Here is an 18,537-nt window from a genome sequence, read left to right on the forward strand (position 1 = left end):
CCACTGTCCTTCTGGGTCTTATAAAATCGTAGAAAATGATGTAAGTCCGAGGATGTCCCAGCAAATGAGAAAGAGTGAGGAAGCGATCCTGTTGTGTCGGGCATCTGTGAGCTCTGCCTTTACCTTGCGTGGGCTTAATAAAGCAATGTTCATTGGGGACAAATAATTTCTAGTTTTGGAACGTCTGATAAAGCTATGGCTTTATTTTCCTAATTGGTTTTGCTTTAGGCCAAGTTCAGATAATTTAAAATCAGCTGACGAACTTGTCAGCAGGACCACTCGAAAGGGTAAGAAAAGCTCAACCTACGAAGGTGGCAAAATCGTTAACGGACGATCCACAATTAACAGAGTCACCAGCCACTGGCTTGCCACTTGGGACCCACAGGAAATGCAAATACAACGGCTTTACCATGACTTTAAATGATGCTTTCCGTATTTGTGCATGTGGTTTGATTTAGAGCTGTAGATGCATAAGCAGTGCTGAGGCCGTGGGGGACTGAGAGTCCCTGCGGTCTCATCACTTTGCATCCCGGGGTCCGGGCGCGTTTTATGGACACCTCACGTCCCCTCCCTTCCTTCCTCCCCGCTCTTCTCATCTCCCGCAGGGAATCCTTCCTCCGTTCTCCTAAACCCCGAGACGAGCGAGAGCTCGCTCGGCAGCCAGACGCAGCCCAGCCAGCTTCGCGGCGCAGGCCCCGCCCCCGGACGCCCGGACCGACTTCCGGCTTCCGCCCGCACGCCGGGCATACTTCCTGTGACGCCCGGGTCAGAGGCTACGGGCAGCATGTCGGCGGGCGGCGGCTCGGCGCGGCGGCGGCGGCTGGCGAGCGGCTCTTGTGCGTGACGGGGACCGGGCGGAGGCGGCTGCGAGCGGTCGAGGAGCGGAGCGGGCGGCCGGGGCGCTCGGGTGCGCGCGCCGCCGCCCGCCCGCCGCCGCCGCCGCCGGGAGGGCGAGCCCCGCGGGAGCGAGCGCTTCATGCCGCCCACCGGCGTCGAGTCCTCCAGGATGAACAGGAAGAAGGGAGACAAGGGCTTCGAGAGCCCGCGGCCGTACAAATTATAAGTACCCCCCGCCCCGCCCCGGACCTTCCCCTTCCCGGGCTTGGCTTGCACCGTTTCCGTGAGTGACGATGGGTCTGGGGGAGCCAGGGGGGGGGAAGCAGAGCCCACCCCAGAGGACGGGACGTCTGCAGAGAGGCGACGTTTTGAGTGACAGTGTCATTCAGCAGGCTTGACCCCCCCCCGCCCCCACGCAGGCTCACAAGCCCGTCAGAGCACTGCCGCAGTTTTGTCCAGACAGACCTGTCCATGATGACCCTTGACAGTTAAAATAAGCAGGACACTCATTTCGTAGACTCTGAAGATTGCAGCTCGCTCATTAGCAGGCTTGCTGTGGTTTCTGAGCTGCTTGGAAGACAGTTCTTATTTATAGTGCTCGGGTACCGTGAGCTTTGGTTTACTGATTGTCGTTTTCCTTTCTTTTTTTTTAATATACAACCCATCAGGTCGTCTGCATCAACAACATAAACTTCCAGAGGAAATCTGTTGTGGTAAGATATCATAAACAGTCATCATAAACAGTGTAAGTCAGCCTTTCCACAGTTCTTAGAGGCTACAGTCTTCCGGGTGACTGTGCCTCCAGAATAAGAACTTAGAATTCAAGTCTGTGGGATTATCATATATGCTTTTGCTATCTATGTTGCCTCAGTTCTCCCCACGTCTCTCCTGATTAAAATGTTTAATGCATTGTGTATGTTGTGGAATACAAAGTCTTTATAATCAAGCACTTCCACATTGTGCATTAGACATGAATAAGCCACAAACAAATTAAAGTGTACACACATTGACCTGACTTGGTGTCTGAGAAACCTGCTGTTTCTGAATCTTCACTGACGTGGTTTAGGTAGTACTGCTTTGTAGTGAGGTTTTGAATAAACTTTTTTTTTTTTTTTGAGATTTGTTAGATTTATGGTTAACCAGTACAACCTAATATGTGGGGGAGGAGGGGCATTGAAAACCTAAGTGTTTTATTGTACTTTCTCTGAAGAACCTATATGAATTAAATAGAGTAGATCTTAGAGTCTCTTTTCTTTGACAGATCATATCAGCTTCCTCATTAGACTTATGTTTGTATATGTGCAAAGATAGGGAAGTGTAACTTTCAAAGTAGTCTTAGAATTTAAAGGGCTGGGTGTTGGTGGCGCACGCCTTTAATCCCAGCACTCGGGAGGCAGAGGCAGTCGGATCTCTGTGAGTTCGAGACCAGCCTGGTCTCCAGAGCGAGTTCCAGGATAGGCTCCAAAGCTACACAGAGAAACCCTGTCTCGAAAAAAAAAAACAACAAAAAAAGAAAGATCCTAAAAAAGTCTTTAGAGGCAGGTGTTCATTTATGGAAGTTCTTGTAATATTTGCCACAGATTGCTGTTTATCTTAAGTTTAGGAGCTGGAACACGTTTGGTGGATTATGTAGAGAACGTGGAAGAATTAGGCAGTGTATTTAAGATGTTATTCCAGCAGTGTGGGGAAGACATGATGGAGCTCTCCAGCTGAGCACGATTACAATGGAGCAGAGTCAATCTGATTGAATTATAGAGAATGTTAGTTGAATCCTCACTGTCAGTAAGACATTCCTTAAGGGGTGTGTGTGTTAACTCATTGAGCCTTCGCTGTAAACTCTTGAGGTAGATAAGGTCTCAATCCTAACTTTATACATGAGGAAGCTGAGAATATGGAGGTTAAAGTGAAAATAAGTAGATGAAATAATAATAGAAGAACGGGCTACTGCCCACATGTGGTCTAGCAGAACCTCTGGTGGTCTTTGTTCACATTTTTCTGTCATTACTTTCTGTAACCACAGCCACATCTTGTTGCTTGGGTTACAATCCTGGAATAGAGAAATGATCGGTCCAGAGCTACTCTTTCCCTGTGCCCTTACTTCACTGGACCAGGGACCTCGTCTACAACATATATTATAGTGCTAAGCAAGTAAACTTAGTCCTACTCTAATGTCATTGACCTGTGATGCCATTTATTACATGGCCTCCAAAGACTTCCTGCCTGACTACTGCACTCTGGTGACAATATTTGAGAGTACAAATATTCTATCCATTCAGAAGAACCAAGCTATGATGACCCAACAAGGTTCAGGTGTTCTCTTTTGTTTCTGTTTTCAGAATGGATACTGACCTGGCAGATGGCTGCAGAGCCTTCTTAGGTAGTCTCAGAAAATAGATTCAGGAGACTGTGTGGTAGAGACTGGCTTCCCATTTACTCAGAGGGCTCTGTTCTAGGACTGTGAACTGGCTTAGGTTATAGAAATTAGATAAATAATCTCTGCTACTGCACTTTGGATTGATTTTATCCCCACTAGACTTGAGAATCATCATAAGATACCATTTCCATCTTTTTCAGCACCTGATAATCGGTGAGCTATTACATTAGCTCTGTGGATCTGTGTTTAAGATGGGCACAGTGGTGGCTGCCTAGAATCCTTGCACTTAGGAGGTTGAGGTGGGAAGATCAGTTGAGCCTAGCAAATCTAGAACAGCCTAAGCAAAATGGAGAGACCTCCTCTTAAAGAAAAACCAACAACTGAGCATTGTGGTACTCACCTGTAACCCTACATTCTGGAGGCTGAGACAATAAGACTGGGAGTTTGATATGAGCCTGGACTATTTAGGGGATGCTGTTTCAAAAAACGAAAAGAGAAAAACAAAAACCTTGCGTTTATGCACTTTACTTCTGTGGCTTATTTTGATATCTGTGCTCACTCATAAGTAGACTTTGAGCATACTTCTGGGCACAGGGGAAATTCTACAGAGAGAAAAGATTATAGTCACAGAAGAGGGTAATATGCAGAGCAGGATCTCAGAGCAGGCATAGTGCTGTCCTGCAGAGGAGAGGAAGAGGAGCATGGGACATTCAGGAGTCATTCATGTAAATATAATAAGTAAACACTTTTCAAAACTATCAGAAGCCATGAGATAGCTAGTTGTGTAGTGGTGGAGAAAACACTAATGAAAGGAGTTGATTTGAGATGTTAGATGATTTGGGGATTTGAATTACGACAGTGGCTAAGGATGCTGGTTTCAAAGCTTGTGAAGATTCATGGGTCTCATTGTATGCATGTTAGGGCTGTATGTCATATTAGAGAATGGTTTTCCTGAAGTATACTCCCTTTGTTTGCATATTATCAGCCTTAGTTTAGAAACCAAACACCGTTCTTGCACTCTGTATGGGTAAGTATTGGCTAATGGCTCTTTCCGTAACTTTTTCTAATCCACTTTTCTTTTGGATTCTTGAGATGGGCTCACTATATAACTCAGGATGGCGTCAGACTCATCATCCTTTTGCTTCAGTCTTCTAATAAGTGCTGTTACAGATTTATTTTACTCCTTCCTTCCTTCCTTCCTTCCTTCCTTCCTTCCTTCCTTCCTTCCTTCCTTTCCTTTCCTTTCCTTTCCTTCCTTTCCTTCCTTTCCTTCCTTCTCAGTCTCACTGTGCAGCTCTAGATGTCCTGGAACTGACTATGTAGACCAGGCTGGCCTTTGAATTCATAGAGTTCTGTCTCCTCTGCCTCCCAAGTGTTAGAATTAAAGGTGTGCACCACCACTCCCAGTGCCAGATTCATTCAGTTCTACTTGCTGGTTTTCACTTCATCTAAGCTTATTTATCTACGCTCGTCATTGGGTGATTGACAGGGTAATTTAAGACAGTTTGGGGCTAGGCATGGTGTCTGTCACACAACTTTAGCCCGAACACTAGAGGTAGAGGCAGACAGATCTTTGAGTTTCAGGCTAACTGGATCTCCATGGAGAGTTCCAGCCCTGCTAAAACTACATAGAGGGAAGGGGAGTCTATGTATTTTGGGATTCCTACTATACTGGCTCATGGTTTACACTTTTCTTTTTCCAACACAGGATGTTGCTATGTAGTCTAGGCTAACTTCAAACGTGTGGCCATCCTCCTGTCTCCACTTCTCAAGTCCAAATGTTACAAGCGTGTGTTACCACCAGCTTAGTTTGTGCTTTTCAGTACACACTTTTCTTCCCCACATTTTGGCCTTTGCTCTTTCTGATGTCAACCATTGATCCATGCTGATGGTCTGATTTAAGAATGTGTGATTCTTGTTTGGGAATTGGGAGCATAGTGGCTGTTGAGCTGCATGTTTTTGAAGAGTTAGTCCACAAATTATACATAAAATATTCATGAACTTTATTTAAATCCTTTGTGCTCAGAGCACTATAGAACAGTGGGAAAGATAGGTCTATTTCTAGCTAGCATTTCCTTAGCTTTTTGATGTATGTTATCAGCTAAAATACTTTCCAATAGTACCCATCTCTTAGGGCATCTGTTTAAAGGTTTCAGGTAGCACTCTTTTCCTCAGAGGTTGGTATCAGAATTAGAGGACACCTCAGAAGGTAGTGTGGCCCCAGTGTGTAGAACTAGCCATTATGTCCAGTCCTCTGTACTGACTGTTTGCTCCTAGCAACTCCTGTTGGAACCTCTGAAGTCTGTAATCACTACATCTGAAATATGTTATTCCTTCCCATAGTTCATCTATAAGCATAACAGTTTACACTCAGGAATATGAAATCATTGGTCATGCTCCCCATATTTCACCTGTCTTTCCCATTGGCGTCAGCAGCATGTTGGTAAGAGTACTTAGAGGTCAGTTGTTTCATAGGTGGTTTCTTTAGATGGACTCCATGCCCATCAGGTAACATGGTAGAAGCATATAGCATGAGGGACTGGTTGGCAGGGAATCCATCAGTATTTGAAGGACCGAGGCTTCTGCCTGGTTTGCTCTCTCTGGCAGTACTTGCTGAGACCTGTTTCCTCACACTTGTTAGCTTCAGCAGTGTAGATTTTTAAGCCGGCATTCTTTGTGCCATCAGATTGTTTTACATCAACCTCATGGTTGTGACATTTTCCTGTACCATTTTCTGTTCCTCTATCCTGTTTTGGTTACAATCTGCCTAGAAATTCATGTATTTGAGATCAGTGAGTGTTTTCACTTTTCTAGTCAGTGGCTTACTTACCATGAATTGCACAGATAAAGGAAGCACCAGGCTGGTAAAATCTATATAAATTGTACTCACTCAGACACTGGTACAATTAATGTGTGAAGTTAAGACTCTTGGAGAGCATTCAAGTATATGTAGCTATTTGGGATTTTATCTTTGGAGGTAGCATTTATAAGTAGCAATTAAAGAAATAGGCTCTGAACCATTCTAGCGTTTATAATAACTGTTCTTTATCTTTACAGGGATTTGTGGAGCTGACTATATTTCCTACAGTTGCCAACCTGAATAGAATCAAGTTGAACAGTAAACAGTGTAGAATTTACCGAGTCAGGATCAATGACTTGGAGGCTGCTTTTATTTATAATGATCCAACCTTAGAAGTTTGTCACAGTGAGTCAAAACAGTAAGTTAGACACCTTAATAACTTTGCTAAGTCATTCTGGCAGTTGTTTTTAATGATTGCTGGATTACTGTTTTTCAGCCAATTTTCCACTATTTTAATAGATCTATATGTCATATAATTTCTGATGATTTTACTGCACTGAAAATTTGGCTCAGAGATTTTCACACTTTTGTCCAGTGTAGTAAGTTATTAAATTTCCCTTCCTCAGCCAGGCAGTGGTGCCTCATGCCATTAATCTCAGCTCTTCAGAGGTAAGACTCAGGCAGATCTCTGTTAGTTTAGGGCCAGCCTGCTCTACAGAGTGAGTTCCAGGACAGGCTCCAAAGCTACACAGAAAAATCGTGTCTTGAAAAACCACCCCCCCCCCCCAAAAAAAAAATTCCCTTCTTTATACATTCCCAGAAGCATTATCTGGGAAGTGCATTATCTGGGAAGTTTCAGTACCTTTATTTTGGTTAATGTCTTAACTAGTTTTCTGTTTTAATGTTATATCAGTGTTTACTTAATAAATAGCAATAAATCATTTTAGTAAATTAGATGGTCACCGTCATCTTCAGACCAGAGACACTTTAAAATAGTCTATTAAATATTTGCACTATTTTAAAGAATCTTATGAAATCCTATATTCCACTGTCAGCTGAATTTGAGGGCATTTTTAGCACTAGGTTATATTATTTCTGTGCTTCTCAGTGTGTTGAAGTGGGATGCCAAATTCAGTCTTGAACCCTTTTCAGTTAAGATGTGTTTTAGTTGGCCTGAGATAGTGTCATATTGCCTTAATGCAGCAGTTTTCAAAGTGTATTCCCAGATAAGCAATGTCACCATAACCTAGGAACATTTTAGATCTGTCCGATCTCAAGTATTGCCCAATCCTGCTGAATCAGACAGCACAGAGTCCCTCAAATTGTGCTTAGCAAGTCTTCTAGGTGATTCTGATAGGAGCTAAAGCTCGAGAACACTGCAGCTAGGGACTAGAAGATTTGGAGACCCTGGTCTCATCCTTAGACATAATTGTGATGCTGATAATCATTGGTTTAGAAACTTTCAAGCTCAGAAAGGAGATAGAAAAATGGTGGTGGAAAAATCCAGGAACCCTCTGAATTATTCCTTTAAGTTCTCTTTTCATGAATGTGAGTCGCTAAGATCTCAGTGCTTGCTTGGACTACAGTAATAACACTGACATAGAAAGACTGGCTACAAAACTATGTTCATACCAATTCCGCTGGAGGAAAGAAAATCTGCTGTCAAGTAGTAAACTATATTACCACTAATGAATGGAAGACAGTCCTGTAAAACCTAATGCTTGCCAGAGGATAAAATACCTACCGTGTTAACCCTTGAACTCTGCATTCATGATGGACCCAGCAGCTAACCACAGCATACAGTATTCATGTTTTTACCAGGAGTTTGCTGGGAGAGCCCAGCACTCAGAGAATGGCCTGGGACTGGGATAGCAATGGGAATCCTAGTCTGTTAAGGAAGTCACCTTCGTTGTGCTCTATATTTGAAGATAATCTCGTCTTTTTGTGTATGGACATCCTAAGCCAGTGCTATGATAATGTTTTTTCCAGTGAAAAAAATGTTTTTCCAGGGAAAAAAAGTTATAAAGAAAATGTTTCAACATTAGGCAGTTGGTGGATACAGAATGTATTTTATAATTTCCTTCCAGTTCATAGCAGAGCTTAATAGGCTAGGTCACTCAGGAAGAGTTTAACTAGTTTTCTTGCTGGCTGTAGAAACTTAGCTGCTCTGGGTATTTGTTTTGAATGGCAGTCTTATTGTGTACCTCAGGCTGTTCTGGAACTCACAATGTTGACCAGGCTGGCCTTGAACTTGAGGTAATTCCCCTATCTCATCATCTCAAGAACTAGATTTATAGCCTTATGTCACCACAGCTAGCCTTGTCTTTATTAATCTGATGTGTTCAAAATGGGGTTGCAGTTGGCTTTAGAGAACAAAGACTCCAAAATGTAACTGATTAGTTCGTACAAAGGGTAAAGAAATGATACAGTGTTACTTAATTACTATCCAGTTCTTAAGAGGACTTGCTTCTGAAAGTCCTGCTGTCCTAACAAAGAAGAAAACATTTGTTTATATATTTTCGTGTTGAGAAGGCTCTTATGTAGCACAGGATGGCTTTAGACTCACTATGCAGCCAAGGATGAATCTGAACTTCTGACCCTCTTACCTACCTAGTGCTGAAGTTACAATTGTGCCCTCATTGTGCCCTCCCATGTGCCTGGCAACACTATAGTTTGTAGACACAGAACACAGTTAGGAACCTCAGTTATTCCAAAGAAACTATTTTACTTGTATGAAAAAATACTTCTTTATTTTATAAAATACTTTAATAAAGTATAAAAATATAGTAAAACATCAGTATTTTAAGAAATTGGTCTTTGATGTATGTGACTGTATGTATACTCATGTATGTAGGTGTATACCTTGTGTTCTTTACATTTATATTAAAAAAATTGATATTAGAAAAATAGTATTTTTGGCCTTCCAGAGTTAATGAAGGATGTGAACACAGTGATCACTTTAATCACTGTGTTCTTTTAGCTGTTGGGATTTTTGTTTCTCTTTGCTTTCCCTCCCTCCCTCCCTCCCTCCCTCCTCCCTCCTCCCTCCCTCCCTCCCTCTCTCCCTCCCTCCCTCGCTCCCTCCTTCTCTCCCTCCCTCCCTGAGTACAGGCTGTCCTTGAACTCATAGAGATCCTCTTGCCTCTGCCTCAGAGTGCTGGGATCAAATGCATGCCCCACCATGTCTGTTCCATTATTAGGTCTTAGCATGGGAATAGCATCAGGGGTAGCTACCTTGGCTAAAGGAATTCTTAACAAGTGTTTTAAGAAGACATAGTATTTAGAAATAATTGATGTCCATTGATGTTTAGAAAGATCTTGGTCAAATTTGTGGCTTATTGTTATTACAAGTTGGCTTTTTATTTCCCCAGGAGAAATCTCAATTATTTTTCCAATGCCTATGCAGCTGCGGTTAGTGCTGTGGACCCTGATGCGGGGAATGGAGAACTCTGCATTAAGGTTCCATCAGAGCTCTGGAAGCATGTCGATGGTAAAACACCAGGAATGTATTTTACTGTACAGTGAAATAAATCCTATTAGATTTAGAAGCTAGAAAGGTAGTGATGTCGTAAACTGTAAACTAACCACTGGAAATGTGCAAAAGGGGTTGGAAAATGACTTCCTTCTTTAAGGTCATGGATTTATAGGAATGTCTTAGGTACAGGCTATTACAAAAATAACTGGTTGCTCTGTTTTCTGTAGTGCTAGGAAACCAGGGCTTTGTAAATGCTAGGGAAGTTCTCTTTTATTAGGCTTTGCCACCAGCTCCTTTCATTGTTTTTGTTTTGTTTCTTTAATGAAAAGTACTTTAAAAACCGTATGGATAGAGTGAGCATGGGTCAGGTGGTGTCACACCCATTTGAAATTGTATCATTTTTGCAGCATTAATGATCTTAAAAATCCCCTTGTTCAATTCCTCCTTGTCATATACTCATATGACATACTCAAGTCCCACAATGTAAGTTCACTGAGCTAATGTGTGGTAGAGCATTCTCAAGTCCCACAGTTCACTGAACTAATGTGTGATAGAACATTCTCAAGTCCCACAGTGTAAGTTTACTGAGCTAATGTGTGGTAGAGCATTCTCAAGTCCCACAGTGTAAGTTCACTGAACTAATGTGTGGCAGAGCATTCTCAGGTCCCACAGTTAACTTCACTGAGCTAATCTGTGGTAGAGCAGAAGCTAGAACTTGAACTCTTGCCACATGTCCTTTATGCTTTGAGTTTAACCTTTCTAAAGTTTTATTTTCCTTGTTTTAAAATTTTAGCCATTACAATTATTGTCTGAAAGCTTCTATCTACCTTCATTTAGTCTCATAAAAGTCAAGGAAAGAAGAAAGAAAGCACTTTGTTTTCATTGTGTTTGGGAGCAGATGAGAACATAGTGGGATCACTCAGTTTTAGGGCTTATGTAGAAGCTTATTGCATAGTCACAGGGGGGGAATTAAAATAACCTCTTTTAACCTAATGCTAACAGGCTTTTTTACTGTACAGAAATAAAATATAACTTAATATATGATGCAATTTCTTGAGTAATCCTCCCCATCCTACCTTCTGTCCTTTACCGTCCCAAGTCAAATAGAGTTAACAATTTGGGAGAAAATACAAAAGGAGAAAAAACTTGAAAAGTAGAATTGCAGTTGCGTTTGAAAGACCTTAAGGCATCCATATTAGAGGTTGTAAAATTTTTTCTGAAAACATTACGTGTCCAAAATGTTGAGAAGAGAATATGATACACTTGGTGCTGTGCTTTGTGGGAAACCACATGAGGCAGATTGATTGGAGGCACACCATCAACTAGTTTAAGTGGAAACAATAAAAGCCTACGCTGTGGCAAGTGGTATCGCTTCTTTGTTTTTATGTAGTGGGATTTGATCCCAGGCCTCTGGTATCTAGGCTAGTGCCGTACCACTGGAGCTGCATCCCAAGCATCTCTGTGGTTTCTTAATACAATGCTCAGGCTGCGGTTCTCATTGTAGTGTCTTCCCTATGTAGGCTACTGTTGCTTATTTGCATGTCAGTGAATGTATGTATTTATTTGTTGCAGAGTTAAAGGTTCTGAAGATACATATTAATTTTTCTTTGGATCAGCCGAAAGGAGGTCTTCATTTTGTGGTACCCAGTGTAGAGGGAAGTATGGCAGAGAGAGGTGCTCATGTCTTCTCTTGTGGATATCAAAATTCTACAAGGTACATTATCAATTCATATATTTCAATAAACTTCATTTTTATGTATTGAATATGTAGTGTATTTATTCATTTAGAATGCTAAGTATAAGCATGATTTTTTTTTTTTGTAAACTTGTTATTTTTTTGTGTGTGTGTGTCCCCTAAGCTGCTTCTGAATCATGGTTATTCATTCTGTCTTTTCATTTCTTTCTTCATCTTCATCTCTTCCTTTTGGGAATAATCCTGAAATAATATATCAGCTTGATTCTTTAACTTTATAGTGAAATTCAGCATACAGTAAGCTGTACACATTTAAATGCAAAAACATAACAACTTTTCACAAATCAACAAACCAATTGAGCTTCCAATCAGATTAACACAAATAGCATCACCACTTGGCAGAGTTTCCTCTGCTTCAGCATTCCCACCTGGCATTCTTTCTCTTTACTCTGTTTCTGAAATACCATTGCTGGTGCTTGGTTTTGAACTTGAAGTGAATGGACTCATTCATGGGTTATAGCTGTTTTTTTGTTGTTGTTTAACATTGATAGGCTCACCTACTTCTTTATGTGACATTGTAATCCATTCCCATCCTCTGTACTTTACTGCTTGTTACTGAAATATTTTATAATGTGAGTACTTGGCTAAGATTATTAATCCTTCTAAGTCAAAGATTGTATTTTAGAATTATTTTTATTTGGGTCTCTTGTACTGATTGTATGATAGAGTAAGACCTGACCTGAAATTTGAAGTTTAAAGTATTTTCTGTGCTGTTAATGTATTTGTAGATTTTGGTTCCCATGTGTTGATTCATACTCTGAGTTGTGTACATGGAAATTAGAATTTACAGTAGATGCTGCAATGGTAGCCGTGTCCAATGGAGATTTGGTGGAGACAGTGTACACCCACGACATGAGGAAGAAGACTTTCCATTACGTGCTTACTATTCCCACAGCAGCACCCAATATCTCCCTGGCCATTGGACCTTTTGAAATACTTGTAGACCCATATATGCATGAGGTGAGTCTTTTCTCCTGCCTTGTTCTCCTCTGAACTTTTACTCCTTAGGAAAAGGAGGCTCCAATAAAAGAGTTTTACCTTTAACTGTCAAGGTTATCACTGAAAGAAAAGATCTCATGTCACATTTGCTTGGAAGGAAAACCATTTTGTCCAGTTTGTTGACCAGGATTCTAACTGGTAAACTGGTCATTCTGTGCCTCAATATGGTAAAGTTAGAATAAATCTGCTTTCTTTTTTTAGTAAGGTCTCTGTGCAGCATAGACCACCCTTGACATCATGTGTTCAATAAGGTCTCTGTGCAGCATAGACTTCCCTTGACGTCATGTGTTACATTAATTTCCAAATTGCAGTTTTTCAGCTTCATAGAACTGTGACAAAAAGGATATTAATAATGACAGTTAATTTTAGAAACCAAATTAACACGATAGCCAGGGTATACTTGAATTTTTAATACTATTACTACTATTACTATTTTTAATGCTAAGCACTGGGTTAGAAAACAAATCAAACTTTTCATAAATTTAAAATAGTTTACTTATTTACTTACATTTCTCTAGTCATAAATATTTTCTCCTAGCCTTGACTTCTTTTGTGTGTTTACTTTTTTAGTCTTGACCTTTCGGACTATTTTAGGTTTATTTTGATTTGTTTTTGGTTTGTTCTGAGACGGTCTCACTATGTAGCCAAGGCTTTCCTCAGACTCATGACAATCTTCCTGCCTCAGCTTCCTGAGTAGTGAGGCACGCACCACTGCATCTGGCCTTTACCTGTCAAACTTTTGTCTACTGTGACAAGATTGTCTATGATACCATCTTCTAGATGAAACCGTTTTGAGACAGTCTCACTATGTAGCTCTTGTTGGTATTGAACCTGTGATCCTCTGTTTACTGCTCTAGAGGCAATGGGACCTGGGGAATACAGTTGATAAAGGAGGCTGACTAATATAGCCAACTTTATTCAGAGCATCAGACAATTTATGCTCTAGTTAAGTAGAGTCACATGAGTAAAGGTACTTTCACAAGGACAAGCTGCATGTGGCAATCAAGCCATTTGTGGCCACATGTGGCAAAAACCTGTTTCCATAGAGGTATATAAACTGTAATAGCCAGTTGTAATAAATAATCTGAAGTAAATTCACTCCTATTCTCTGCACAAAAGGGAGGGACACAAAAGCCTATTCCAAGAACAGTTCCGTATTTTTGAGGCAACTGAGATCACAAGACCTTTGGCTTCTTGGAGTTTTCTCACAAGCACGCAGTCCTCACCACAACTCCATTCTTGGAACGTGGACAGCCAATCTCAAGAGCTGGCTTTACAGATTTGTGCAGCCCAACCTGACTTCTTCATTCATTTGGCATAGAATTGTTTCATGAGACACTCTGTGATACTTGTTTTGAATAGTCATGAAAAACATGACTATTATCTCTACTGTGGCTCTTTTAACAGATTGTCTCTCCAGTATGCAAGGTGTAGTGAAACACTAGAGGGTGGCAAGAGTGATGGTTCTTGGGCACAGATAGCTCTGATCAGCATTAGATCTGCACAGCTGATCTCACTGTATTCCAGGCTGGCTTCAGCCTCCCAAGAGTTAGAATTATTGCTATAAGCCACTATGCCAGGCAACATAAACTATTAATTCCTAGATTCAGGCACTGAGATTTGGTGCTACTTGACTGGCATGTGCAAAGTATTGGGTCCAATCTTCAACATTGTACGCATACACAAAAATTACTAAAATACTACTATAATATATACAGTATTTGCTAAATTGCAACACATGAGTTAGAGATTATGCAAAACCTTAAATTTTAATTCTTTCTTGTTTATGGAGAAGAGAAAAATTTAATTTGGAACCAGTTTTTATTTTCCTTGTGTGTAAGCTGTTTTTTTTTTTTTTTTTTTGTTCAAGTTAGGGAACAAGCTTGTTTCACATGTAAGTCCTTTCTCCCTCTTCCTCCCCTCATTCCCATCCCTCCTCCCCCACCTCCAACCTATCCCCCACCCTATCCACCAACCACTCCCCAGTCAAGGTAGGGCCCTCAATGGGGACTCTACAAAGTCCACCAAATCTTCCGGTGCGGGGCCTGGGACATTCCCCATGTGTCCAGGGCCAGAGTGTATCCCTTCATGTGGGATGGGCTCTCAAAGTCTCTTCATAACACCAGGGAAAAATAGTAATCCATTACCAGAGGCTACATGGAGTGCAGAGGCCTCCTTATTGACATCCATGTTCAGGGGTCTGGATCAGTTTTGTACTGGCCTCTTAGCATCTGGGGTCGATGTGCTGTCACTTTTTCGGGCTAACTGTTTCTGTGGGTTTCTCCAACCTGGTACAGACCCCTTCGCTCTTTATTCCTCCCTCTCTTCAACTAAATTCCAGATTTCAGCTCAGGGTATATCTGTGGATGTCTGTTTCTGCTTCCATCAGCCATTGGATGAAGGCTCTAGGATGGCATAAAGAGTAGTCATCAATCTCATTTTAGGGGAAGGGCTTTTAGGTTATCCTCCCCACAATTGCCTGGATTGTCAGGTCATATCATCGTTGTAGGTCTCTGGCGATCTCCCTGGTTCCAGATCTCTTCTCGAACCTATAGAGACTCCCTCTGATATGGTATCTCTCATCCTGCTCTCTCTCCTCTATTCTTCCCCCAACTGAGTATTTCTGCTCCTCCATTTCCTCTCCTCTACTACTCTTATCCTGCTCTTATTGTGGCAGCTCCTTCTCCCCTACCCTCATGCTCCCAATTAAGTCAGGAGTTCATGCCACTTCCCATTGCTGAGGTCCATTTATCTCTTAAAGTTCTTCTTGTTTCCTAGTTTCTTTGGTGAAGAGGATTATAGGCTGGTAAACCTTTGCTCTAAGTCTAAAATTCATATATGAGTGAGTACATAGTATGTTTGTCTTTTTGTGACTGGGTTACCTCACTCAGGATGGTTTCTCCTAGTTCCATCCATTTGCCTGCGAATTTCAAGATTCCATTGCTTTTTTCTGCTGAGTAGTACTCCATTGTATAAATGTACCACATTTTCTCTATCCATTCTTCAGTTGAGGGGCATCTAGGTTGCTTCCAGGTTCTGGCTATTACAAACAATACTGCTATGAACAGTTGTATAAACATACACTATTTGTGTATATACCCAAGAGAGGAATGGCTGGATATTGAGGTAGATTGATTCCCATTTTTCTGAGCAACCGCCATACTGATTTCCAAAGTGGTCTTACAAGTTCGCACTCCCACCAGCAATGGAGGAGTGATCCTTTTTCTCCACATCCTCTCCAGCATAGATTGTCATTGGTATTTTTGATTTTAGCCATTCTGACAGGTGTGAGGTCGTATCTCGGGGTTGTTTTGAGTTGCATTTCTCTGATGGCCAAGGATTTTGAGCACTTTCTTAAGTGTCTTTCAGCCATTTCAGATTTCTCTGTTGAGAATTCTCTATTTAATTCTGCACCCCACTTTTTAATTTCATTGTTTGGTCTTTTGGTGGCTAGCTTCTTGAGCTCCTTATGTACTTTGGAAGTCAGTCCTCTGTCAGATGTGTGATTGGAAAGATCTTTTCCCATTCTGTGGGTGGCGGTTTTGTCTTACTGACTGTGTCCTTTGCCTTGCAGAAGCTTCTCAGTTTCAGGAGGTCCCATTTATTAATTGCAGACCTCAATGTCTGTGCTACTGGCATAATGTTCAGGAAGTGGTCTCCTGTGCCAATTTGTTCAAGGGTAATTCCCACTTCCTTTTATAGAAGATTCAGTGTGGCTGGATTTATGGTGAGATCTTTGATCCATTTGCACTTAAGTTTTGTGCATGGTGACAGGTAGGATCTATCTGCAATCTTCTGCATGTCTAAATCCAATTGTACCAGCACCATTTATTGAAGATGCTACCTTTTTTCCATTGTATAGATTTAGCACCTTTGTCAAAAATAAGGAGTTCGTAGGTGCATGGGCTTATATCAGGGTTTTTAATTCGATTCCATTGGTCTGTCTGTCTATTTTTGTACCAATACCAAGCTGTTTTCAGAACTAAGGATCTATAGTAGAGCTTGAAGTCGGGGATGTTGATGCCTCCAGAAGATCCTTTATTGTAAAGAGATGTTTTGGCTGTCCTGGGTTTTTTATTTTTCCATATAAAGTTGAGTATTGTTCTTTCAATGTCTGTGAAAAACTGGGTTGGGATTTTGATGGGGATTGCATTGAATCTGTAGATTGCTTTTGCCAGGATTGCCATTTTTACTATGTTAATTCTACCTATCCAAGAGCATGGGAGATCTTTCCATTTTCTGGTATCTCCTTTAATTTCTTTCTTTAAAGTCTCAAAGTTCTTATTGTACAGGTCTTTCTCTTTTTTGGTTAGTGTTACCCCAGGATATTTTTTGTTGCTTGTGGATATTGTGAAAGGTGATGTTTCCCTGATTTCTTTCTCATTGGATTTATCATCCAATTTATAGTAGGGCTACTGATTTTTTGAGTTAATTTTGTATCCTGCTACCTTGCTGAAGGTGCTTATCAGCCGTAGGAGTTCCCTGGTAGAGTTTTTCGGGTCACTTATGTAGACTATCATGTCGTCTGCAAATAGTGAAAGTTTGACTTCTTCCTTTCCAATTTGTATCCCTTTGATCCCCTTTTCTTGTCTTATTGCTCTAGCTAGAACTTCAAGTACAATATTGAAGAGGTATGGAGAGAGTAGACAGCCTTGTCTTGTTCCTGATTTTAGAGGAAACGCTTTGAGTTTCTCTCCATTTAGTTTGATGTTGGCTATTGGTTTGGTGTATATTGCATTTATCATGTTTAGATATGTTCCTGTTATTCCTGTTCTCTCCAAGATCTTTATTACGAAGGGATGTTGGATTTTGTCAAAGCCTTTTTCAGAGTCTAGTGAGATGATCATGTGGATTTTCTTTTTCAGTTTGTTTATATGGTGGATTACATGATGGATTTTTGTATGGTGAACCATCCTTGCATCCCTGGGATGAAGCCTACTTGATCATGGTGGATGATTTTTCTGATATGTTCTTGGATTTGGTTGGCCAGTATTTTATTGAGTATTTTAGCATCGATGTTCATGAGGGATATTGGTCTGTAGTTCTCTTTTTAGTCTTATCTTTGTGTGATTTGGGTATCAAAGTAATTGTAGCCTCGTATAGAGTTTGCCAATATCCCACCTGCTTCTATTGTGTGGAACAGTTTGAGAAGTACTGGAATTAGCTCTCGTTTGAATTTCTGGTAGAATTCTGCAGTGAAGCCATTTGGCCCTGGGCTTTTTTGGTTGGGAGGCTTTTGATGACTGCTTCTATTTCATTAGGGGTTATAGGTCAATTTAAACTGTTTATCTGATCTTGATTTAATTTTGGTAAGTGATATTTATCCAGAAAACTGTCCATTTCCTTTAGATTTTCCAATTTTGCGGAGTACAGGTTTTCAAAGTATGACCTGAACAGATTCTCTGGATTTCCTCATTGTCCGTTGTTATATCCCCTTTTCATTTCTGATTTTGTTAATTAGCATGCCCTCTCTCTGCCTTTTGGTTAGTTTAGCTAGAGCTTTGTCTATTTTATTGATCTTCTCAAAGAACCAACTCTTTGTTTCATTGATTCTATGTAATGTTGTCCTAGTTTCTACTTTATTGATTTCAGCTCTCAGGTTGATTATTTCTCGCGTCTACTCCTCCTTGGTGTGTTTGCTTCTTTTTGCTCTAAAGCTTTCAGTTGTTCTGTCAATTCTCTAATGTGACTTTTCTCCAGTTTCTTCATGTGGGCACTTAGTGCTTTGAACTTTCCTCTTAGCACTGCTTTCAGAGTGTCCCATAAGTTTGGGTATGTAGTGTCTACATTCTCATTAAATTCTAAAAAGTCTTTAATTTCTTTTTTTAGTTCTTCCTCAACCCAGGAATGGTGCAATTGGGTGTTTTTCATTTTCCATGAATATGTAGTTTTTCTGCCATTCGTATTGCTGTTGAATTCTAGCTTTAATGCATGGTCATCTGATAAGATACAGGGGGTTATTTCAATTCTTTTGTAACTGTGAAGGTTTGCTTTGCTGCCAACTATGTGGTCAATTTTAGAGAAGGTTCCATGTGGCGCTGAGAAGAAGGTATATTCTTTTATGTTTGGATGGAATGTTATATAGAAATCTGTTAACCCCAGTTGGGTCATAACTTCTTTCAGATCCTTTGCTTCATTGTTAAGTTTCTGTCTGGTGGTCCTGTCTAGTGGTGTAAGGGGGGTGTTGAAGTCTCCTACTATAAGTGTGTGTGGTTTTATATGTGGTTTGAGCTTTAGTAATGTTTCTTTTACAAATGTGGGTGCCTTCTTATTTGGGACATAGATGTTCATGATTGAGA

General features: G+C 40.8%; 1 protein-coding gene across 5 annotated transcripts in view; it reads left to right on the forward strand.

The window, feature by feature from the left end:
- The first annotated feature begins 907 nt into the window (after positions 1–907).
- Positions 908–18,537, forward strand: part of LOC113830752 (transcription initiation factor TFIID subunit 2) — a 74,790-nt gene continuing 57,160 nt past the window's right edge. For 2 of the 5 annotated variants that reach the window (XM_027431696.2, XM_027431698.2), the window contains exons 1-6: positions 908–1,059; positions 1,496–1,550; positions 6,269–6,429; positions 9,383–9,513; positions 11,059–11,200; positions 11,968–12,199. In XM_027431696.2, coding sequence (XP_027287497.1) covers positions 977–1,059; positions 1,496–1,550; positions 6,269–6,429; positions 9,383–9,513; positions 11,059–11,200; positions 11,968–12,199 — 804 coding nt within the window. In that variant the 5' untranslated portion in view covers positions 908–976. Of the gene's footprint in view, positions 1,060–1,495; positions 1,551–6,268; positions 6,430–9,382; positions 9,514–11,058; positions 11,201–11,967; positions 12,200–18,537 lie in introns of those variants that run through there. The other 3 variants (XM_027431697.2, XM_035449695.1, XM_027431699.2) reach the window with 3 other exon arrangements.

This window comes from Cricetulus griseus, chromosome 10, assembly GCF_003668045.3.
Source record: "Cricetulus griseus strain 17A/GY chromosome 10, alternate assembly CriGri-PICRH-1.0, whole genome shotgun sequence".
Lineage (NCBI taxonomy): Eukaryota > Metazoa > Chordata > Mammalia > Rodentia > Cricetidae > Cricetulus > Cricetulus griseus.